The 25,244-nt window shown below is 39.7% G+C and overlaps 1 protein-coding gene across 3 annotated transcripts in view; it reads right to left on the bottom strand.

The window, feature by feature from the left end:
- Positions 1–9,732: 9,732 nt before the first annotated feature.
- The window catches only part of LOC111160212 (prostaglandin E synthase 3), a 24,176-nt gene continuing 8,664 nt past the window's right edge, over positions 9,733–25,244 (bottom strand). The window contains exons 2-8 of one of the 3 annotated variants that reach the window (XM_022523118.1): positions 15,921–16,034; positions 15,701–15,770; positions 15,095–15,193; positions 14,280–14,369; positions 12,175–12,237; positions 11,385–11,409; positions 9,733–10,899 (exon numbers count right to left, since the gene is read on the bottom strand). In XM_022523118.1, coding sequence (XP_022378826.1) covers positions 10,880–10,899; positions 11,385–11,409; positions 12,175–12,237; positions 14,280–14,369; positions 15,095–15,193; positions 15,701–15,770; positions 15,921–16,034 — 481 coding nt within the window. In that variant the 3' untranslated portion in view covers positions 9,733–10,879. The remainder of the gene's footprint in view (positions 10,900–11,384; positions 11,410–12,174; positions 12,238–14,279; positions 14,370–15,094; positions 15,194–15,700; positions 15,771–15,920; positions 16,035–25,244) is intronic. The other 2 variants (XM_022523120.1, XM_022523121.1) reach the window with 2 other exon arrangements.

Raw genomic sequence — 25,244 nt, 5'->3', positions numbered from 1 at the left:
CCTGTTGTGAAGCATGCGGGCGGTCTTTGGCTGTCCTTGGGCTCTCACTTTAGATAAGACCTTGGGCTCAGTGACGGTTTCAGGGGTGGGGGTTAGGGCAGTAGTGGAGTCGGGAAGCACCACTGACGGTGACCTTGGGAAAGTCAGGAGTCTTTATATTCAAAACACGGTCATTCTTTCGCAGTAGTAGAATTGGAAGCTTCCAGGCAGTATCGGAGGTCAGGAATGCGGACACTCTATGTCACTTAAAACTGTACAACGTAGGAAGCTAATGTAACCCAGTCACTTAACAGATGTGTGCCGGGCATTGAGAAAACAAAGATAATTAAGACTTAGGACCTCCTGTATTTTTTTTTTAAAGATTTATTTATTTATTTGACAGAAATCACCAGGAGGCAGAGAAGCAGGCAGAGAGAGGAAGGGAAGCAGGCTCCCAGCTAAGCAGAGAGTCCAATGCGGGGCTCGATCCCACGATTTGGGATCATGACCTGAGCTGAAGGCAGAGGCTTTAACCCACTGAGCCACCCAGGCGCCCCAGGACTTCCTGTATTTTAAATTATTTTTTTTTTAAGTTAAAAAACGTGAAGCTTGAACTCAGGACCTTGAGGTCAGGAGTCGGTTGATCTACCGACTGAGCCACCCAGGCCCCTCCCTCTTAAAGACACAAAACAGTGCAGTGAAGTGTGATGGGTCCTGATTAATACAGGATACAGTGGGTACAGGAAGGAGGAGGGGATAAACTTGAGTCACCTAGAGATGTAGGAGAATTGTCTCAAAGTGACAGAGTTGGATATACCTGTTGTGAAACTGAGTAATTCCTAGGCTACAGTAGAAAGACTATTCCAAGCCCACGTTTGCATGAAATGGTATGCTCCTTTTGTTTAATTGCAGGTGAGGAAGGTTGGAGGTGAAGGAAAAAAGAAAGGGTAGTAAACAGATTAGCAAAAGCCAAATCTCAGAGCTTTGGATGGAAGTGGAGACTCAGCTGAGGTAGGTGTGTGGAAACGTTCCTTGAGTATGGAAAATCAGAAAGACCATTGATTTTATTCAAAGCTATCTGGGAGTGGGTTGGAGAGACCCTTAATCTATTAGAACAAACATGGCTATATAGAGTTCATCATGGCACTACCTCCCCAGACTTCCTCCCACCAGCTCCCATAGGTTCTCATCTTTCTGCATGCCAAAAAGTTTTGTTTGGCATGTAGAGCTATCACAAAATTAAAGGAGAAAATAGGAAGAGAATGTTAAGTTTGGGGTGCCTATGGTTACCTTGCCTAAAATTAGAGGGAAAGAATATAAGAAAACAGCAACATGTATGGAGCAGGTAGAGAAAAATGAAACAGCAAAAGAAGCAACAGAAGAGGAAGACCAGAGACCATAATGTGAAGAATCAGGAAAGAGAGAGGCACTTGGGTGGCTCAGTCAGTTAAGCAGCCCACTCTTGATTTCAGCTCAGGCATGATCTCAGGATCCTGGGATCAAGCCCCCCCATTGGATCTGTGCTCAGCCAGGGAGTCTGCTTGTGGATTCTCTCCTTCTCCCTCTGCCCCTCCCCCTGCTCAAGCTTGCTCTATCTCTAAAATGGAAAACAAACAAACAAAAAACCTTAAAAAAAGGCGGGGAGCGGGGCGGGGGGTGGGGGGAGATGCACCTGGGTGGCGCTTTTGGTTGGGCATCTGACTCTTGATTTCTGCTCAGGTCTTGGTCTCAGTCTTGAGACCAAGCCCCACGTCAGGTTCTGCACTCAAAAGGGAGTCAGCTGGAGATTCCTGGTATCCCTCTTCCCCTGTCCCCCGCTTTTTCTCTAATGAATAAATCTTAAAAAAATAATCAGGAAATAAAAAAAAAATCAGGAAAGAAAATGTTGAGAAAGTGGTCAATAACATCAATCACAATAAATATCCAATAAAATAAGGACTGAAAAGAACCAATTAGTAATATTTGGCAACTAGGAATTCATCCCATGGCAAAGGCAGATCAAAGATAATTTCAGTGGGCTGCATCGTAAGACATGACACACATTTTTGATTTATGATCCATGCACTTTCCATTACGCTGGGCAGCATCCCAGTTAATAGGGTCCTATATATATATATACATATATTTTTTAAGATTTTATTTATTTATTTGACAGAGATCACAAGTAGGCAGAGAAGCAGGAAGAGAGAGAGAGGAGGAAGCAGGCTCCCTGCTAAGCAGAGAGCCCGATGCGGGGCTCGATCCCAGGACCCTGGAATCATGACCTGAGCCGAAGGCAGAGGCTTTAACCCACTGAGCCACCCAGGCGCCTCGGGTCCTGTATATTTTATTAGCCTCCCTCAATTGTTAGAGTTGAAATTTCTGTAAATAGGCCAAGATAGCCCTCAGAGTACTGTCACTGGAGCCAGACTGTCTAGGTTAAAATCGTTTTTGCTACTTACTAGATGTCATCGGGAAGTTAAATTCTCTGAACATTACTTTCCTCATCTATAAAAGAGGTAATAAAATGGGAATAATCTCATAGGATTGAGACTTAAGATTAATAATAATGAAAGAAGTATTTAGAACAATCCCTGGCACATTATTAGTACTGTATTTGTGTTAGCTAGTAATTTTACTTACTGTTGACTTAGTGTTAAGATCCTTTCATTTTGCATCACCAACTTTGGTCTTTGCCAAAATTTTATTAACCATCGGTACACTTAACTAAACCCAGGTGTCAAAGATTTTCCCAAGTTTCCAGATTACTTAAAGCTCATTACCTTTTAAAATGTATCACACATTTCTTTGTCCTCTTAGCAGATTATCAAGTAATTAACTTTTTCTTGGACATTTGGGTTATCATTAAATATCTTTTTTTTTTAAGATTTTATTTATTTATTTGACAGACAGAAATCACAAGTAGGCAGAGAGGCAGGCAGAGAGAGAGAGAGAGAGGAGGAAGCAGGCTCCCTGCAGAGCAGAGAGCCCAATGTGGGGCTCGATCCCACGACCCTGGGATCATGACCTGAGCCGAAGGCAGAGGCTTAACCCACTGAGCCACCCAGGCGCCCCTCATTAAATATCTTTGAATCACATTCCAATTCTAAATACTTTCAGTGTTAAGGCAGATGAGCTGTTTCCCCACTATGCTCAATTTTATTTTTGCTGTCAATGATTACCCTCACAAGTTTATGTCCTGTTGTGAAACTAGAGAATCTGCTAAATTTGTAAATCATACTAAAATAAATGTAGGGGCGCCTGGGTGGCTCAGTGGGTTAGGCCGCTGCCTTCGGCTCAGGTCATGATCTCGGGGTTCTGGGATCGAGTCCCGCATCGGGCTCTCTGCTCGGCAGGGAGCCTGCTTCCCTCTCTCTCTCTCTCTCTCCCCCTGCCTCTCTGTCTAATTGTGATCTCTCTCTGTCAAATAAATAAATAAAATCTTTAAAAAATATAAAAAATAAAATAAATGTAAATGAACTTGATTAGCTTGGAATGAAATAAGCCTTTCTGAACAGTGTCATCTATTTTAGAGTTCTGATATGTTTTGGTCCTATTTCATGTTTCTTGATTCCCAGATAGACTAAGGTAAATATTTTATGTGAAGTACAAGCTACTTTTTATGGGACAGTAGGAGCCACAAAGACCTAATCTGGCTTCTTACCTGAAATTAATTCCAAATGATTGCATAATTTATGACTGAAAACCTTACTCATTTTAAAGTCAAAACTACATTTTCCAACAACTTGTTTTATGGCTTTCCACAATGGCCATGCCCACATTCTTCCAGTACTCTGGTGTTGACTATGTCTTTATCTCTACATTTCTTATCATTTGGGGTTATTCCAGATTCATGAAAACAATCCATTCATTACTGTAGTTTCAGAATTCTTTAGCTTCTTAATTCCACTTAGTTTTACATTCACATTTCACTTAATCTTAACTCCTCAGTCATCCCCAAATTTCATTCCCAAATCGCAAACCTTACAAAGTTCTGGCTCAGAAATCCAATCTTCTCTTGTAAGACCACAATTTTGGTTTTTGTTTCTTTACACATAAATATACATTCTAGATACACAGGATAAGAATAAATCCTTTCATCAGTATCACTAACCCAAAGACTCACTCCTCCTTCCCAGAAATAACCACCGAAAGTTCTCTTTATACCCCATTCACTTTCTATCCATTCCATATACAGAGAACATAGATATGCCTCTGGAACTTTTTTAAACCTCAGCGGAAGCACACTTCCACTAAAAAACAGTTTTCTTTTTTCAAATTTTTTTTTTTAGTAATCTCTACATCTAACATGGGGCTCAAATTTACAACCCCAAGATTGAGCCACATGCTCTACTGACTGAACCAGCCAGGTGCCCCAATACATTTACATTATTGATCATGACTATACATTATGCTTAAGAATGTGTAATTTAGGGGTGCCTGGGTGGCTCAGTGGGTTCAGGCCTCTGCCTTTGGCTCGGTCATGATCTCAGGGTCCTGGGATCGAGCCCCACATCGGGCTCTCTGCTCAGCGGGGAGACTGCTTCCCTTCCTCTCTCTCTGCCTGCCTCTCTGCCTACTTGTGATCTCTGTCAAATAATTAATTTAAAAAAATGTGTAATTTATTTAACCCCATTAACGTTCATTTGGATTGTTTCAAATGGCTGTTCTTGCAACAATGGATAAAAAAAAATCTTGTACACATATTTGTGTACACTAATGATTCTTCATAGATTCCAAGTAATGTTGGCTTAAATTATTTCATTTAAACGAGATTCAGCTAAATGGTCTTCTAAAACCATCTTGCTGATTTACCAGGTTCCAGAATCGTTCCAAAATTTTTAAAAATGTGGCTAATATTAACGAAATTACTTCACTGAATGAATTTGCATTTCCCGGATTTCTACTAAGCTAGAACTTTCCTGTTAATTTGCCAGTTTTATTTCTTCAGATTCCTTGTTCCTATCTTTTGCCCATTACTTTTCCTCTGGGCTTGTCATGATTAAGTGCCCTTCAAACACTTTTTAATGTTGTTACATATTTTTTAGTACATCACTTATCCCTTAACCTAACAGCATTTTTTTTTTTTTTTTTTTTAAGGAGCCTAGCCCAGGGTTTGAACTTGTGACCCTGAAATCAGGATCTGAGCTGAGGTCAAGAATTGGATGCTCAGGGGCACCCGGGTGACTCAGGTGGTTCAGCGTCTGCCTTCAGCTCAGGTTATAGTCCCATGGTTCTGGGATCTAGCCCCATTGTGTTCCTTGCTCCATGGGAGAGTCTGCTTCTCCCTCTACCCCTGCTCCTCGAACCTGGCTGATGCACTCTCTTGCTCTGCACTCTCAAATTAAAAGAATTGGATGCTCAACCAACTGAGCTGGCCAAGTGCCCCCTAATAGCATTTTTGGACCTCTGTTTTTAAGATTTTACTTTTAAGTAATCTCTACACCCATCGTGAGACTCAAACTTACAACCCTGAGGCCAAGAGTCACATGCTCCACCAACTGAGCCAACCAGGTGCCCTGACCTATGTTAATGTTTAATGTCAGATTCATGAACTTTTCCTTTATAAGCTTCTAGACTTTATGACTGGAGGGATTTCCCCACAGCATTAGTAAGATCTAATTAATAAATTGTATCAATGAATGGGCCAGGAACAATCTAAGTCTACTCTAGCCATTATGACAACCACTAGATATATGGGATTATTTAAATTTAGAAAAATTAGGGCGCCTGGGTGGCTCAGTGGTTGAATCCTCTGCCTTCGGCTCGGGTCATGATCTCAGGGTCCTGGGATCGAGTCCCGCATCGGGCTCTCTGCTCAGCAGGGAGCCTGCCTCCCCCTCCTCTCTCTCTCTCTGCCTGCCTCTCTGCCTACTTGTGATCTGTCAAATAAATGGAAAAAAAAATATTTAAATTTAGAAAAATTAAAATCTCAGTATGTCAGTCACATTAGCCACATGTCAGATTCTCGGTAACTATGTGGCTACTGGCTACTCTATCAGACAATAAAGATGTAGAACATTTCCTTTGTCAGAAAGTCACACTGGACAGAGCTGATGTGTGTACCACCAATTCAGAATTTGCATTTTAGATTGATCTAAAAGTCACTGTCAAACTTAAGAGGTCTTAAAACAGATCACTGGCCTCTACCCTCTCATTTTGACTCAGTAGGCCTATTTGGGGGCCTAGAATTTGTATTTTTTTAGTATTTTATTTGAAAGAACCCAACTGGGGGGCGGGGCAGAGGGAGCAGCAGACTCCCCACTGAGTAGAGGACCTGGTGCTGGCTAAATCCCAGGACCCCGAGATCATGACCTGAGCTGGAGGCAGACACTTAACTGAGCCACCAGACACCCCAGAATTTGTATTTCTAGCAAGTTCCTATGGGAGACGTATGCTAAGCCCAGGGATCATACGTCAGAAATTACTATGTCAAGTATAAGTTAGAAGTGGAAATTCCTGGTCCCTTTATGGACCTACTAAAGCGTATTTGGCATTGGGACCTAGGAATCCACTTTATCACAAAGCCCCATGATTCTGATTATGCTGAGAACCACTGGACTCGAGATGAACCACGGATACAGAAAAGAGGATGAAACTAGAGCTGTGAGGCTAACTAGTTTTGAAAACAAAGAGCAAGCAATGGTTGGGGCGCCTGGTTGGCTCAGTCCATTGGGTGTGCAACTCTTGATCTCCAAGTTGTTAGTTCAAGTCCCAGGTTGGGTGCTAAGATTAAAAATAAAATCTTGGGGGGGGGTGCCTGGGTGGCTCAGTGGGTTGGGCTGCTGCCTTCGGCTCAGGTCACGATTTCAGGGTCCTGGGATCAGGCCCCGCATTGGGCTCCTTGCTCATTGGGGAGCCTGCTTCTCTCTCTGGCTCTGCCTGCCTTTCTGCCTGCTTGTGCTATCAAATAAATAAATAAAATCTTTGAAAAAAAAAATCTTGGGGGACCCAAGTGATGCAGTTGGTTGAGCGTCCAACTCTAGGTTTTGGCTTGGGTCATGAGATTAAGCCCTGTGTTTGGCTTCATGCTCAGCACGGAATCTGCTTTAGATTCTCTTTGCCCCTCCCACTCATGCTCTCTCTCAAATAAATCTTTATTATTTTTTAAAACAACGGTGGGCACCTGGGTGGCTCAGTGGGTTAAAGCCTCTGCCTTCAGCTCAGGTCATGATCTCAGGGTCCTGGGATCGAGCCCCACATCGGGCTCTCTGCTCAGCAGGGAGCCTGCTTCCTCCTCTCTCTGCCTACTTGTGATCTCTGTCAAATAAATAAAATCTTAAAAAAAAAGAATAGTTGAGGGACAAATATATACTCAATAAGGCTGTTCTCATAGCAGAAGACACTTGAGTTCTCTTACTTCTGAACTTGTGATCATTTCAACACATAGCCATGGAAACGGGCTGTTATAATGGAGTATGAAAAGTGAAGGTCAGTGGTGCCTGGGTGGCTCAGTGGGTTAAGCCTCTGCCTTCGGCTCGGGTCATGATCTCAGGGTCCTGGGATCGAGTCCCACATCTGGCTCTCTGCTTGGCGGGGAGCCTGCTTCCCCCTCTCTCTCTGCCTGCCTCTCTGCCTATTTGTGATCTCACTCTGTCAAATAAATAAAATCTTTAAAAAAAAAAAAAAGTGAAGGTCACTGGATTTCAGGCTAAAGAAATTTAGGTTAAAGTTCTGGATAGGTTCTTCACATAAACAACGAAACTACTGACAACAGAACTTGTAAAAAAGGGACAGGATTTGGTTTTTACTTTAGAAAAGACTGCTAAGACCAAAGCAAGACTGGCAGTATCTTATATGAATTGTCATCATACCATATTTGACCAGCTATGTTATCTCTGGACATCTTTCTCCAGGTCCCATTGCCAGGGTGCAAATTTACCTTTATTTTTGACATCTGAATTACTGGGTTAACTTGTTTCCTTAGCTCCAGACCCACTCAGAAAACATTACCCATGCTATTTCTGAGCTGTATTTATTCAACAATTATTTACTAAGCCTCTACATGTCAGGTGCTATCTTAAGAACTGGAGATTCACTGGTGATATATGATGTCCCTCACTCTTCTGGGACAAACAGACCTCCAATGATGATTATTAAAGTGTGGTTAATGTCTTAATTTCAAATCCACAGGCCTGAATAGCATAAACTAGGATAAAATAACTTAGGGGGCTAGAGCAGGCCTCAGACAAGGTGTCTGCCTCACCTTTCTTTCCCAGCCTTCATGCTCTCATGCTTAGTGAGCCATTGCTAACAACAGCATTGAGATTAGCATAGATGTTCAGTATCAGTTGTTTATCAAAAGATTCCCATCAAAGAGAAGAAATTAAAGCCAGTTCAAACTAAATTAATAGATAAAACCTTCATGCAATTATAGCAACTAATGGCCTTCCTTCTCTTCCTTGGAGGTAACTTTACAGTTTAGGAAGTTGCATATAAGCACCTGTATTCACCACATTATCAAATGGACATACTATGGGAATACATGCTATTCAAACTAAAAATCTACTCAAGTGGGGGTGCCTGGGTGGCTCAGTGGGTTAAGCCTCTGCCTTCGGCTCAGGTCGTGATCCCAGGGTCCTGGGATCGAGCCCCACATTAGGCTCTCTGCTCTCCTCTCTCTCTCGCTGCCTCTCTGCCTACATGTGTCTACCTGTGATTACTCTGTAAAATAAATAAATAAAAATCTAAAAAAAAAAAATCTACTCAAGTGATCCTCTCTCCAGTTCTCTTTAAAGCAATAATTACAATTCAGATATGAGATAACAAGGACAAATATTTCTCCTCAAGTTCTGGCCTACTGATGCCATACACAAGGCTTGGTATCTGAGTGAGCAATAAGGGTAATAAAATAATATTCAAGTGTTTGAACACAAAATAACTTTAGAAAATCTTAGGAGACACAGGATACAATCAGATATCCATCAAACTATACTTTCTTATTGCTACAGCTTAATGGCTGGTGATAAAACCAACGAACCCTTAATGAATCTAACTTCTAGAACTCATTGACAAAAGAGAACTAGACTAAAAATGTAGTTCAACTTTTTAAATATTTCCCTGAAGCTAAGAGCTACACTTCTTATCAGTCATACTAATGCCTTCAGTATGCTCCAAAGGAGACCAAGTTTTTTGTTATTTTTTTGTTGCAAAAGGTGGGGACCTGTGGACAGCAAGAGCTGGTGCCCAAAGGAAACCAAGTTTAAAACAATAACTTAAAAAAACTATAGAAGTTCAAACATACCTCCCAATGTGAAAAAATCTAGGGTTTGAACAAACTGCATTCCTTAACAGAACCAGAACCCATGTTATTCTTCTGTAACATAATAAAACAGAGTTGAATACCAAGTGTTATGCCCAGGCCTCCTGGAAAGTAGATTTTCTAGTTGTAGCATTTCAAGAAAATGGTTTTGAGTATCACTCTGGAAAGTCATATACTCAACAGGGGAAGGGAAAAAGGTTGTGTTTTCCTTCTACATCACCATAATGCCCTATGTAAACCTATTATGGCATACTTCACCATCTCTCAAGTTTTTGTTCGGTATTTGTCTCCTGTGCCTAGCCTGTGACCCCCTGAGCACAGCAAGTACCTGAAGGACTGTCTTTATATCCCCGGCCCTTAATACTGCCTGTAACACATATCCTTAATGTCAGACATAAAGAAATACTAAAATAGGAACCACTTCTATGAAATACTGAAATAGAAACCATTTCTATGCTATAACAAATACAGAGAAGTTAGAGGGAATAAAAACTGCCAAAATGCAGAAGCTCAAAGATTTACAGGAGGACAACACATTTAGTTTTATTTCAATCAAATCACAACACTTTCTTTTCCAACCGCTGCAAAGTGCATCTACAATTTGCTATTACAGATCCACTTTTAAAAGGTTTCCTGACATTACAGCAAGCCTTTTTCCCCCCAGAGGAATATTCACAAAATTTTCCTCAAGTAAAAATAAAAAGTCCATTCCAGTAAATGGTAATACATGAAATTACAGTAAACCAGACACTTAAAAGGACAGCCAAAAGTCTTCCAACAGTTTATTAGAAAGAATGTAGACATTAAAAAAAAAAAAAAAAAAAATCCCCACTGTCATGAACATAAATTGAGGTTTTCAGCCTGGGATAAGCTGAATCAAAAAAAGAAATAAAAAATCCAATAGTGTATTAACATTTTTTTTCCACTCATTTGCCATACTGACAGTGTAAATACAATTTGGTCTAAATGTACAGACTCTCAAGCAACAATGTACAGCCTTTCTTCGTCCTCCATGCTAAGAGATGTAAAAGTTTAAGGGTCAAACAATACCAAATGTACAGGCTTCAAAACCATCTAAGTTAGGGCATTCACTAGTTTTAGCTAAGATACATCTGGAACACTGACAAGTGATTACTTACAATAATGTGAAGTAAATTCTTTGAAAAATAAAAACTTTAGTGGAATAATCCTGGAGGATATACCAGAGGACAAGTTACCAAGATTAAGGTATCAACCAATTTGTTTCATCAGCCACTTTTGAGTCCATTTTCTAAAATCTAAAATTTAGTTATCTTTCTTCTAAGCCAAGAGCTTCCTATCATGTCAGTATCTATGTTATGAAGTAAAGGAGACTGAGGTGAAATGTTTTTATTTATCACAACTGCTGTGTCAATTGCCTAGGACCTCAACAGCATCATGGAAGTTTGGGAAAAGTTCATGCATAAGGTTATTGCCTTAGCTGACTTAAAACTGCCCCATACAATGGTACGTATCAACCCTTAGTGAAGCCTTTAAAAAAACAAACAGGTTGAAAAATGGGTTAAAGGAGGCAAATACAGCATCTGCCTTTAGAGCTATCGACTCAGGAATTCTCTCAATTATGAAATCTTGCAGAGAAGTTACTTTTCTTTTCTCAAAATCCGGTGATGACAACATTCTTTACTCCAGATCTGGCATTTCTGAAAGATTTTAAAAAGATTAGCAATGAAGTACAAGGAAACAATCAACTTCAAAGTTTTATTAAAAAAAAAAGAAAAAAAAAGAAAAAAAAAAAGGTCAACAAGAGTTAAATAGTTTCCTAGGGAATTGTCTTTTTTTTTTCTTCTTTTAAACAGGGGAAAACGCAAACCCAGTCCCCGACTACCACAAATTATGCAGGTGAGTTTCCCACATTTGGGGAAATCGTAGGGGTCAGCACATCCGGAGTGCAATGGGTAAGTCTCACCCTGGAAAAACCACCTTAACCCTGCCAGATTAAGTATTTGTCTTTTTTAATGTAAAATTTGAATCATTCAAATTTCTGCTTTGGATATCTTATTAGAGGCTGTGAAGAAATAATTTTTCTTCCAAGAACTGTAAAGAAGTTAACATCTCTATTTTGAGAGTTTGTGGTCTTTGATGTGAAATACCACAGCGTAAACATCTTTTTTACAAAGATACTTACTTTCATCATCACTGTCTTGTGAATCCTGCAGAAGAATAATTTTAAGAATTACTAAGTTGATTAAACATTACTCTGCTGTTTGCCTTAAAAAGCTGAGGCACTGTACTTTTATTAAAGTAGCAAAGATATGTGATTGTATCAAGCTTATGAATTTAATTACTGAACTTAAGAACAAGTTTACTTAAGATGAAGAGACATACAGCTGAGGATCTACTTTCCTGTAAGTTGTGTGCCTTCTGATTGGTGCTCATCCTTTAAATCCCTTCCTATCAACCAGACTGAAACTTGGCATAAAATGGTTTCTCTTCTCTCTTGGCATTCAATGGAAGAGGAAAACGGCTCACTGTGAAAACCACTGGACTGACATAAGACAATGAATTCCAATCCTAGCTGCTGAACTGTCTAAGTATTTTTCAAACTGTACTGAGCAACTTTCTTGAAGATGTTAGCAGGATGCCAGCCGAGGGAATGTTGAGAGAAGGGATCAAGTTTATCCTTCTTACAGATTCGCAACATCCATCTATTTACTTTATGGTTTCTGACCAATCCTGCTGCAAAACCTGTTTAACTTAGTCAAACTAATCATAGGACACCTGTTCCCTAGCAGATACCTATCCTTCAAAAATGAGCACATTTCAAAAATTTCTTTTCCCTGTATTTCTTAGAGAAAAACAAAAACAAAAACCAAGAAGTGGCAAAAAAAAAGCAATCCTGAATCTATATGAAACAACCTATAAATACATTGTTTCTTACTATTTAAGTAAACAGAGAAAAGAATTTATAGACTTACATCATCTGCTCCATCTACTTCTGGTAAATCTACATCCTCATCACCACCCATGTTGTTCATCATCTATTTGAAGTGTAAAAATTAGTTTTAAAAATGATGTTATAAATTAAGCCCTAGTTATTAGGTTGCAAGCTCCAGAATAAACCTTAAGCCTGTCATAGATTTCCACCAATAAAAGAAGCAAAACAAATGTTAAGCACCTTCCTTTCTGAAAAGGTAGATTATCTAGGTAATCACATAAAATCCTGACAACTTGTAGGAAAACTAAGTTCTCATTGAAGAAAAGTGAAGTTGTTAAAACTTATCCAGCAAGATATTTATGTAGGATGTAGAAATTAAATACTGAAATCCTGAACAGTGTCTACCTCTGGTGCCTAAAGAAAAGAATGGGATTCATCTGTAGTTGTAAAGCTTTGTATCTTAAGCTAGGTGGCACATGTATTATGGTATTCTCATTAGTTTTAAATATTGTGAAGAACCAATAAATGATTTAAAATAAAGACCTTCAGGATGATTTGGCTGTATAAAAAGGCCCGAATACTAAATCAAAGACTAAAGAGGAATAAGTAATGTGTTATAAACAGAAAATATATGTAATTCTTGAAATAAAATGTATATACTAAGGAGAGTAATGACATTTGTATATACAGATACTCTTGTATACTCACAACACATTGGTACTAACAAAAAAACATACTTACATGAAGTACTAATTTCCTATCTTTAGTTCCTGATTATAAAGCAAGCAGTATTATTACTTAAAAAGATACGAATAACCAAACTAAACTATTAACAGATGGGAAGGGACTTATGTCCCCAAGCTACAACTGTTCTGTAAATTTTTTTACAATTTTAAATATTCACATAACCATATGTAACTTTATGAAAAAATTTTAAAACTTCCAGAATCTATGCTTATTTGCACTTTAGGGTTAGAAGAGGCCTTTAAAAGGTACCTATCCATAAAACTGCTCAGTATAAAAGTTCTGGGCAACCCAGTATCGAATAATATGAATAACTAGGAAAGAGTTTCCCTACAGAACTGTTGAACACTTCGGTTAAGTTTCTTTGAGCAGGAAAAAATGCTCAAAATGTGCCAAGCACAATGCTAGCTGTTGAGGATACAATGGCAATAGAGATAGAACGAACTGAATACACTCAAGAACTATTAAGGAGGTAAAAACAAAAAACAGAACAAAAGATAGCTGTTAATGCTATACTGGAGAGAGACAGTGAAAGAGACAGTGTTAAGCTCTGTCATGCACAGCTGGGACCAATTACTACAGGTAAGGAGTAGGAACAGGAGTAGGAACAGCATAGTTGAAAACAATCTTCCTATCCCCCCTTTCCCTCTAATTTGAAATCAAGGTGCCACAACCACGTGAGGAGATGCTGAATAAGCAGTTAGTTGCATATATGACTCCTACTTTTCAGCTATTAGTTTTCAAAGAAGAAATATAAACAAAATCCAGTCAATTAAAATTTCAAATTGCCATGAAATGGATTTCATCTTCAACTTACAACCTAATGTGCTTTTTCTAATCAGCTTTACTGCTGTACATTTACCTCATAATACCTAAAGGGAGATTGATGACTTTTTCTCTTTGGCCATAGCAATACGTATTTGGAGGACATCTTGGAAAAATACTTACTTAAATCCTTTCCTTGATTTTGCAAACTAGAACATCCTTACACACCACTCATCATGCGCACCTCACTACCCATTTTTATGTTTAAAGGTTTATATTCATATTACATGGCTCTAAAATGCAAACTTATCCATGTTCCTAAAAAAATCAGTCTCAATGCTAGAATAAGAACTAGATACAAAACAAACCAACAACCCCACCAAATTAGCTACACTGCACTGACAAAATTTTTTGTCTTTATACATCTTTAGTACTTACCACTAACTCTTTTAAAAATTATAAAAGAATGTTAAACATCAGGATTAAATGGCCACTGTTAAGATCTTACTTTGTTTTGCTGCAGAATGACCTCTGAAGTAAAATCATTCAAGCCTTAAATATCAATAGGAGCTTTAAAACCAAATTAAGTTCACATAGAATGTACTGAGGTGGCAAAATGCATTTATAAGAACTTACCTCAGAGAAACGATCAAAATTAGACATGTCTTCATCTGAATCATCTTCCCAGTCTTTCCAATTATTGAAGTCCACACTAAGCCAATTAAGCTACAGATCAATACAAACATAATCCTATAATTACATTAACTTAAACTTACAGCTATATACCTTAAAACTGTATTTTTGGAACTGTGGGTTCATACTATTGAGACATGCAATTAACATATGAAAAAAGAATAGACCAGAAAAATCAGAATGAGGTCAAATGCAGCAAAATACTTTCACAAAGCTCCTTTCACAGTTGTTGAAAAATCCTAGTTTAAAACAAACAAAAAAACCCACACAAAACCAAAAACAGGGGCACCTGAGTGGCTCAGTTTTAGTTAAGCCTCTGACTCTTGATTTTGGCTCAGGTCTTGATCTCACAGTTGTGAGTTCAAGCCCCACATCAGGCTCCACATTGGGCGTGGAGCCTACTTTAAAAACAAACAAAATTCATTGCTAGGAACTATTCTCAGATACAACTGACTTTTTTTTTGTAGCACCAAAATATGCTCCCATAGAACTTATAAAACCTTCTAAGAAAAATCTGCCTCTTCAATTCAGCAAGAGATTCTGTAACAACTACTGACTGACTTTATTCTGACCACCTTTGGTTTAAGTTGTAACTAATAAAACCCAAAGAAGGAAAAAAACATAGAACACAAGACTTTAATAACACTTAACTATGAAACAGAAATATTATATTCCTCATGCCAAACATATGTGTCTTTTATTACTTAAAATAAAAATGTTACACTTTCCCTCTCCAAAAAAAAAAAAAAGACACATACCTTTGCCCTTTCTTTTGTTAACCGTGGCCATGACTGGCCAGACTCGCCTTTTCGTAAACAACATAAAATTGATCTGTCCGTTCTTTTATGCTTGGAATCCTAAAAACAAAAACAAAAGCACTATCACACCATTTCTCTCTCCAATATCACTATAGAATAGAAAGCCACTTGTCATTCCTCAACTCTCTTTTCTAACTTCTCTCCCTACATTTTCTCTAAACTTAAAAGAAACATCCCCTAGAGTACTAAAAATTTCATTAGCTACCCAAATTGCAAAAAACTTTTCCCTCCCTGCACAGGTGAATAAAATAAAACCTTAAAAAATTTAACTAAATACGATATAATCATAGAGTAATTTTAAGATTCTATAAAGTTAGATTAAGACAAGCCTCAAGAATACTGCCCCAAGTCCAAACAGTGATAGCAAGAACAAAAAGAGTATGCAGAGAAGTAGTTCTAAGCAGGAAATATTGCAAAAATATAAATACGCCTAGTCAGCTTCTGAACTGTTAAGAAAAACAATTACTGCTTACTGCTAAAAGGAGTACTTGGTGTATGTCCATTTCCTCAGATTTAAATTGGGATTAAAGCATCAAGATTACTTACATTTGGATCAATACAGTGAAAAAGATCAATTTCATTTAAATGTTTAAAATTATCACTTCCTCCAAGACAACTGTGTAAAAAAAAAAAAAAAAAAAAAATGAGCCTTTATCTTCAGAGAGATAGATTAGTAATAACTTCAGTGAAAACATAAAACAAGCAAGCCAAAGTCAGTCAGTTGTCTAACAAGCTTTTTACTCAATGATGTAAAATGGTGATTTACCTGAACGTAAGTTTGGATTTTTCAAAATTTACATTAACATCTTTACTGTCTTCAACACAAAATTCAATGAAGACATAGTCCCTTCGATCGTACCACTTTGCAGAAGCAGGCTGCCTACAGAGAGATAAAATTAGACAAAGTTAACCTGGAATTCATTAACTGAATATTTATATAACCTCCAAAGTTTGGCATGTAAGTATACTCCCACTCAAACAAGGAGTATTTTGAGGCAGTTGTTTATTATCATTATTGTTATTATTATAATAACTAGGCTCCGCGAGCAGCAGGAAGCCCAATGCAGGGCTTGAACTCACAATCCTAAGATCAAGACCTGAGTTGACTGAGCCACCCAGATGCACCTTGAGGCAGTTTATTGTAATTTCAAATACATCTTTAGTAACAGCTGCATTCAAAGTTAAAACAACAAAGTGATACTGATTTCACGAAAGGAAAGAATTTTAAAAATGAAACAAAAAAACGAAACAATGCTCAATAGAGTTAACCATTAGGAAGCCCTATCAAAATTTATTTGCCACTCCTTTAAACTTGCTCCTAAATGTCAACTTCATAGAATTAAGATATCATACAGAATTAATCCACTATCAATTGAAATGCAGTATTAAACATTTTTACTTACAATGCTAGGAACTAGGGGGTAAGAGAGATGATGGTAGAATTGATAGTGTTTTTTTTTTTTTTAAAGATTTTATTTATTTATTTGACAGAGAGAGATCACAAGTAGACAGAGAGGCAGGCAGAGAGAGAGAGAGAGGGAAGCAGGCTCCCTGCTGAGCAGAGAGCCCGATGCGGGACTCGATTCCAGGACCCTAAGATCATGACCTGAGCCGAAGGCAGTGGCTTAACCCACTGAGCCACCCAGGCGCCCTGATAGTGTTTTTTAAAAAGTTCTCGTCTATAGCTTATTTCTGATTGTATCAAGCAACCATTTTTTAAACCAATTTTCCTAACAAACTTTTACAATTCTAAATAATGACATTGAAGAATTAAGCTTTTTTACAGCCTTATCTTCTACTCTATCTACACATATATCTGATAGATACTATACTAGAAAAAGCCTGGACTATTTGCTTTTTCTTTATTACTCTTCTGTTCCTGTTTCCTGCAACATACCCGTCTTCCTCATGGTGTAAGCTGCCTAGAGCTCTACCCATCCATTAAAATTATGTTTTAGAACATGATTAAAAACTGCTTGACGCAAATGCAGTCAAATATAGTTGATAAAGACTGCATATGTACATGGTAAATACAGTAATTTTTTTTTTTTTTTTTTTTTTTTTTTTTTTAAATCAAGAGTTGGACGCTTAGGGGCGTCTGGGTGGCTCGGTCATTAAGCGTCTGCCTTCGGCTCAGGTCATGGTCCCAGGGTTCTGGGACCAAGCCCCACATCAGGCTCCCTGCTTGGCGGAAAGCCTGCTTCTCCCTCTGCTGCTCCCTTGCTTGTGTCCCCTCTCTCGCTGTGTCGGTCTCTGTCAAATAAATAAATTAAAAAAAAAAAAAAAAAAAAAAGAGTTGGATGCTTAACCAACTGAGCCACCCAAATGCCCTGTTTCTTTAAAACTGTCCTCTGTGGGGTGCCTGACTGGCTCAGTCAGTACAGCATGCATCTCTTGATCTTGGAGTTGCAGGTTTGAGTCCTATGTTGGGTGTAGAGATTATGTAAAAATAGAATAAGAAAATTCTTTTTTTTAAAGATTTTATTTATTTATTTGACAGAGAGAGAGATCACAAATAGGCAGAGAGGCAGGCAGAGAGAGGAGGAAGCAGGCTCACTGCCGAGCAGAAAGCCTGATGTGGGGCTCGATCCCAGGACCGAGATCACGAGCTGAAGGCAGAGGCTTAACCCACTGAGCCACCCAGGTGTCCCAAGAAAATTCTTTTTTAAAAAAATTAAAAAAAAAAGGTTTTATTTATTTGACAGACAGAGATCACAAGTAGGCAGAGAGGCAGGCAGAGAGAGAAGGGGGGAAGAAGGCTCCCTGCCAAGCAGAGAGCCTGATGTGGGGCTCGATCCCAGGACCCTGAGATCATGACCTGAGCTGAAGGCAGAGGCTTAACCCACTGAGCCACCCAGGCACTCCAAGAAAACAAAATTCTCAAATTACAAAAATAAATAAATAAAATAAAATTGTTCTTTGTAATCTTTAGACAAAATCCTCATACACATAGAAATTCCTAGAATTCACACACATACATGCCCCAATAGGACTTGTTGCTACAGAATAACCAGAAAGAGAATGAGGGAAAGGAAGCAGAACCACAACATTCTCAATGGGTTCACTTATTTTCTAAAAATAAGCAAGTTCTGCTCTGATAATGTAAAAATTGAAATTACTGGCTAAACAGGAATTTTTGTCTTTTTTGAACTTGTTCTGTAAACCTAGAAATTAAAAACATGATTATTGTTATGTTCCAGCACTACTCATAAACAAACTCAAATGGCAGGAACTGTTTCCAAGCTCTGAAATTCCCAACCCTAAAGAGTAGCAGTTTCAAGTCCCTCCTATAAAAAGTTGCAGCCAACTGCTCATCAGCATTTTTACACAACTGTTAAACTTGACTAGTCATATTCCACTCTGGGATATTGGTATCAGATCCAAAGTAGGTTAACAATTACGGATGGCAGTTTTCAAAGTCTAAATACCAGCAAATAACCAAGAGTAAAAGTTACTTCTTTAGGCATCTATCAACAGATCAAGACAAAAACAAAAACACCAAAAAAAAAACAGATTTTTACATGCCTCTGAAGACAAGTCTACCCAAACTTCTGCTGGACTAAGGAATCATTTATAATGTCAGTATGTGGGGCGCCTGGGTGGCTCAGTGGGTTAAGTCGCTGCCTTCGGCCCAGGTCATGATCTCAGGGTCCTGGGATCGAGCCCCGCATCGGGCTCTCTGCTCAGCAGGGAGCCTGCTTCCTCCTCTCTCTCTACCTGCCTCTCTGCCTGCTTGTGATCTCTGTCAAATAAATAAATAAAATCTTAAAAAAAAAAAAAAAAAATAATGTCAGTATGTTAATATGGCTAACAAACAAGTTATTATGAATACATTACACAATTATTTCTAGCTCATTTTCTTACCAAAATGGTGTTCTCAATGTGGTTAACATATTGGGTCTTTAACTGAAAATATTTGTTAACAGATAATTAAAACCTTAAATAGTTTTGGGGCACCTTGGTGGCTCAGTGGGTTAAAGTCTCTGCCTTCAGCTCAGATCATGATTCTAGGGTCCTGTGATCGAGCCCTGCATTGGGCTCTCTGCTCAGTAGGGAGCCTGCTTCCCTTCCTCTTTCTCTGCCTGCCTCTCTGCATGCTTGTGATCTCTGTCAAATAAATAAAATTTTAAAACAAACAAACAAACAAAAAACCTTTAGTTTTAGGTTCATAGATTTTCAAACTGAAGTGACCATATAGTCCTATGTTTAAAAAGTGCTCATAATAACCATCTGAACAATGAATACCAAAATACTATTTCCAACTAAGGGAACCAAGTTTCCTACAAAGAAATGGCTGACCTCAGTCCTGAGGTGGGAAATACAGATGAGGTTGGGACATCTTGTGCAAATGAAGCTATTAAAAACCATGAGGTCAGTCAAAACCACAGGAACAATAAGGGTCTCCCCCTGCTGGCCAATGACAACTCTAGCCCACCCTAAGGTGCTAAGGCGCCAATTCTCTACAAATTAGCAAGTTAAAGAATTACGCATTTTTCCCTCTTTTCATTTAATGAACCTTCATTCATGGTAACTGAAATAGGACCAGTTCATGAAGGAAACTTCTTTACAGACTTTCAGCTTTGGAGTGGAATAAAATGGAGGATGAGGGGGGGTCACCATTTTGCAACCCTTAAATGGATTTGGCAGTGATCAACAATGGATGAAACCATAAAACGTGATTAGACCACCAACTGATAAAGAACTTAGGATCCATCTGGGGCGCCTGGGTGGCTCAGTGGGTTAAAGCCTCTGCCTTCGGCTCAGGTCATGATTCCTGGGATCAAGCCCCTTATCGGGCTCTCTGCTCAGCAGGGAGCCTGCTTCCTCTCTCTGCCTGCTTGTGATCTCGGTCTGTCAAATAAAAAAAAAAATCTTAAAAAAAAAAAAAAAAGAACTTAGGATCCATCTTAGAAAAGTGGGACAACCAGACATAAGCCTCCCAATCTGATGCAACATGATACACTCCACAGTAAACTTAATGCCAGTCTACAAGGAACAGGAGAAAAAGAAACCACTTAAATGATACCACGAGGAAGTGAGAAATCCAGAATACTGTTAAATCAAGGCTATGAAGAGGAGGAGGAACTGCTCTAGATTAAAAGAAACCTGAAGAGAGGTGCCTGGGTGCCACAGTCAGTTAAGTGTCCAACTCTTGGCTTCAGCTCAGGTAGTGATCTCAGGGTTGGGAGATCCAGCCCAAGTTGGGCTCCCCACTCAGTGAGAAGGAGTCTGCTTAAGACCCTCTCTCAGTCTCCAACCCCCACCCTGCCCACCCTCTCAAATAAATAAAGCTTAGAAAAAGAAGAAAGAAATTTAAGTTATCAAATATGTACAGCTGGTAAACCTAGGCTATATCTCTATACCAACCTAAACATAATAAAGAGATTATTGAAACTGTGAAGATCTGAATATGGACAGGGTATTAGATAATATGAAAATCATTATTTTGTTAAGCATGAAAGGAATTGTTTTTATGGAAAAAAAAAAAAAAAGTCCATTCAAGATGAAAACTTAAGTATATGGGGTTTACTTTAAGACTTCAGGGGAGGGATACCTGGGTAGCTCAGCAGGTTAAGTGCCTGCCTTCAGCTCAGGTCATAATCACAGGGTCCAGGGATGAAGCCCCGAACCTGGATCCCTGCTCAGTGGAGAGTCTGCTTCTCCCTCTGCTTGTGCTCTCTCAATGTCAAAGAAATAAAATATTTAAAACAATTAAATAAATGAGGGGCTCCTGGGTGGCTCAATGGGTTAAAGCCTCTGCCTTCAGCTCAGGTCATGATCTCAGGGTCCTGGGACCAAGCCCTGCATCTGCTCTCTGCTCAGCAGGAAGCCTGCTTCCCCCTCTCTCTCTCTGCCTGCTGCTCTGCCTGCTTGTGATCTCTGTCAAATAAATAAAATCATTAAAAAAATAATAATAATTAAATAAATGAGATTTGGGGGGGTACACTTGGGTAGCTCACTTGGTTAAGCCTCTTCCTTCAGCTCAGGTCGTGATCACCGGATCCCAAGACCGAGCCCCGCCTCAGGCACTCTTGCTTCTCCTTCTCCCTCTGCCCCACCCCCACACCATGCTCGCTAATTTGAAAACAAAAAGTCTTTTTAAGTAAATAAATAAATGGCTTCAGCAGGGGGGCACCTGCTTGGCTCAGTCTGTGGAGTATCTGACTTCAGGTCATGATCTTGGGGTCCTGGATTGAGCCCTGTGTCAGGCTCTGCACTCAGTAGGGTATCTGTTTCTTCCTCTATCCTTTCCCCTGCTCCCCCACCCAATAGGTGAACTCTTTTAAATAAATAAAAATAAAAGAATTCAAGAAAGGGAAAAGAGGGTAGACAAAGCAATGTGACAAAGGCCTGCTAAGCACTGAATCTAGATGACATGTAGATGGGGAATTATGTTCACCGTACTTTCTATTTTATTTTTTTTAAGATTTTGTTTATTTATTTGACAGAGAGAGAGAGATCGATCTTAACCCACTGAGCCACCCAGGCGTCCTTCACTGTACTTTTTAGAAAAGTTATTACATGATTCTGGCAGGGAATACTTTCTTCCTCTGGTGTAACTCAGTCTAATTTTGAAACTGTGTTATACTTGGTTAATGAAAAGATTTTATTCCTAATACATTTTACAAATGGTATTTCGATAAACTCTGATAAATGCTTTTGTAGCCAAACTTAACATAATCTGAAGACTATGTTTACCTTGTAAAAGTTGCACATTAGGGGTCTATAGTAACAGAGAAGGAGCACACTAATAGTAACATGGTTATTACAATAGTTATATATAAAAAAAACTACCATATTACCTCTTCAGTTTGTTCATATTGAGAACATTGGAACCACAGAATTTTTTTCCCTTTCCTCAAATCACGTTATGTTTTCTAGAGTCCGATCACTGTTATGGGCTGAACTGTATCCCCCACAAATTCATATTGAACTCCTAAACCTCCCAGACTTCAGAATGAGGCTGTATTTGAAGAAAAGATTTTTTTTTTAAGATTTTGTTTATTGGGGGCACCTATGTGGCTCAGTGGGTTAAGCCTCTGCTTTTGGCTCAGGTCATGATCTCAGGGTCCTGGGATCGAGCCCCACCATCAGGCTCTCTGCTCAGCAGGGAGCCTGCTTCCCTCTGTCTGCCTGTTGCTTGGCCTACTTGTGATTTCTCTCTCTCTCTCTCTCTCTCTGTCAAATAAATAAATAAATAAATAATATTTTTAGAAAAAGATTTTATTTATTTATCTGACAAACAGAGATCACAAATAGGCAGAGAGGCAGGCAGAGGGAAGAGGGGAAGCAGGCTCTCCGCTGAGCAGAGAGCCTGACGCAGGGCTCTATCCCAGGACCCTGGGATCGTGACCCAAAGCCGAAGTCAGAGGCTGTAAACCACGGAGCCACCCAGTCGCCCCTGAACAGAGGATCTTTAAAATTAAGTCTTTTATTTTTTTTAAATATATTTTTTTAAAGATTTTATTTATTTATTTGACAGAGAGAGATCACAAGTAGGGAGAGAGGCAGGCAGAGAGAGAGGAAGGGAAGCAGGCTTCCTGCTGAGCAGCGAGCCCGATGCAGGACTCGATCCCAGGACCCTGGGATCATGACCTGAGCCGAAGGCAGCGGCCTAACCCACTGAGCCACCCAGGCGCCCAAGTCTTTTATTTTATTTTTTTAAAGATTTTATTTATTTATTTGACAGGGAAAGAGAGAGATCACAAGTAGGCAGAGGCAAGTAGAGAGAAGGGGAAACAGGCTCCCTGCTGAGGAGACAGCACAATGTGGGGCTCAGTCGTAGGACCCTGAGATCATGACTTGAGCCCAAGGCAGAGGCTTAACCCACTGAGCCACCCAGGCGCCCTAAATTAAAACGAAGTCTTAGGAAATGCCTGGGTGGCTTAGACAGTTAAGCGACTGTCTTCGGCTCAGGTCATGATCCCAGGATCCTGCGATCCGGTTCCACGTCAGGCTCCCTGCTCAGTGCAGAGTCTGCTTCTCCCTCTCTCTCTATCTCTCCCCCTGCTTGTGCTCTCCCTCTCAAATGAATAAATAAAATCTTAAAAAACAAAAAACACTAAGTCTTAGGGTGGGCCATAATTCAACATGACTGGTGTCCTTACAAAAGACTAGGACACAGAAGGAAGACCCTGTGAACACACAGGAGAGCACCACCTACAAGCCAAGGAGAAAGGCCTCAGAAGAAACCAACCCTACTGACAGCTTGATCTCAGAATACACCCTCCAGAATTGTGAGAAAATAAATTTCTCCCGTTCAAGTCACCCCATCTCTGGTACTTTGTTATGGCAGCTCTAGCAACTGAATACAACCATTTTCCAAATAACAATATTGAATGATCCAAAACAGGGGTTGGTGCAGGAACCAAAAAATGGTTTTTGTATTTTTAAAGAGTTCTAAAAGCAAGCATGTGGGGGCAGAGATATCTCTGACTTGCAAAGCTCAACGTTTATTAGGCAATCCTGATCTAAACCATCAAAAATACAAGAGATGACACTATACTTAACCCTAAACCAGTAATAAACTCATATATTCAGTCCTCTGGAAGACAAGTCAATTGTTTGGATCCCACTTGTCTTCTATGAGGACCACAACATTTCTTTTTTCTATTAACCAAAAGAGGAGCGAGTTTAGCTTTAACTCTCTTAAATTTTTTTTTAATATTTTTATTTGACAGAGAGAGATCACAAGTAGGCAGAGAAGCAGGCAGAGAGAGAGAGAGGGAAGCAGGCTCCCCGCTGAGCAGAGCCCCAGCCACCCAGGCGCACCTCTAGCTCTTAATTATATTGGATTTATTTCTAGCCTTATACTAACATTGGCAAAATTCATAACCGCTGTGCAAGTCAGCCAGTTCACATTAACAGTAAATACCTACAGATGTAAATGAATACGTCTCTTTTACCTCTACACAGGCTATGCCAATAATCCATTACTTAAAACAAGACAAAACAGAAAATCTGCCCTCCCCACCCCCGCAGTGGGACATTCTGTGCTCTTCCGAGAAGCGCTTCCAAACTCAACATTAGGGCCAGGGCAGTTCAAAAAACTGAATTTTGCAGAACCTAAAATTTTCTATAGTTTTGACTAAAACTTCTTAGCTTGTCTTGGGACACCTGGGTAGCTCAGTCATTGAGCATCTGCCTTCGCCACTGGTCGTAATCCTGGGGTTCTGGGATGAGCTCCACATTGGGCTCCCTGCTTAGCGGGAAGCTTGCTTCTCCCTCTCTCATTCCCCCTGCTTGTGTTCCCTCTCTCGCTGTGTCTCTATCAAATAAATGAATGAACAAACGAGTAAGTAGGGGCACCTGGGTGGCTCAATCACTGGGCATCTGCCTTCAGCTCAGGTCATGATCCCGGAGTCCTGGGATCGAGCCCCACATTTGGCTCTCTGCTCGGCGGGAAGCCTGCTTCTCCCTCTTCCACCCCCGCCACTTGTGTTCACTCTCTATCAAATGAATAAAAAAATCTTTAAAACAAATAAATAAACTTCTTAGTTTGTCTTAAAAAGACAAAATGGAAACCATTATTTGTTCCCAAATACCATTTTTAATAATCTAGAGTCTTTTTTTTTTTTTTTTAAAGACTTTACACTTTAGAGAGACAACAGCAAGAGAGGGAACACAAGCAGGGAGAGCTGGAGAGGGAGAAACCGGCTTCCACCAAGCAGAAAGCCTGATGTGGGGCTTGATCCCAGGATTAGGACCTGAGCTGAAGGCAGATGCTTTATGACAGAGCCACCCAGGCACCCAAATCTGGTTGAGTTTTTGGTTTTTGTTTTGTTTTTAATTTATTTGACTGACAGAGATCACAAGTAGGCAGAGAAGCAGGCAGAGAGAGAGGAAGGAAAGCAGGCTCCCCGCTGAGCAGAGAGCCCTATGCGAGGTTCAATCCCAGGACCCTGGGATCATGACCTGAGCCGAAAGCAGAGGCTTTAACCCACTGAGCCACCCAGGCGCCCCAATCTGGTGAGTTTTAATTTCGATATGCAGAAAACTACAAACACCCTTCACTTTAAAAAAATGGATGTACAGGGGCACCTGGGTGGCTCAGTGGGTTAAAGCCTCTGCTTTCGGCTCAGGTCATGTT

This window comes from Enhydra lutris, unplaced genomic scaffold, assembly GCF_002288905.1.
Source record: "Enhydra lutris kenyoni isolate GAN:26980312 unplaced genomic scaffold, ASM228890v2 scaffoldscaffold74, whole genome shotgun sequence".
NCBI classification, from domain to species: domain Eukaryota; kingdom Metazoa; phylum Chordata; class Mammalia; order Carnivora; family Mustelidae; genus Enhydra; species Enhydra lutris.
The sequence above is the reverse complement of the archived record's forward strand: the minus strand, read 5'-3'. Positions and strand labels throughout refer to the sequence as shown.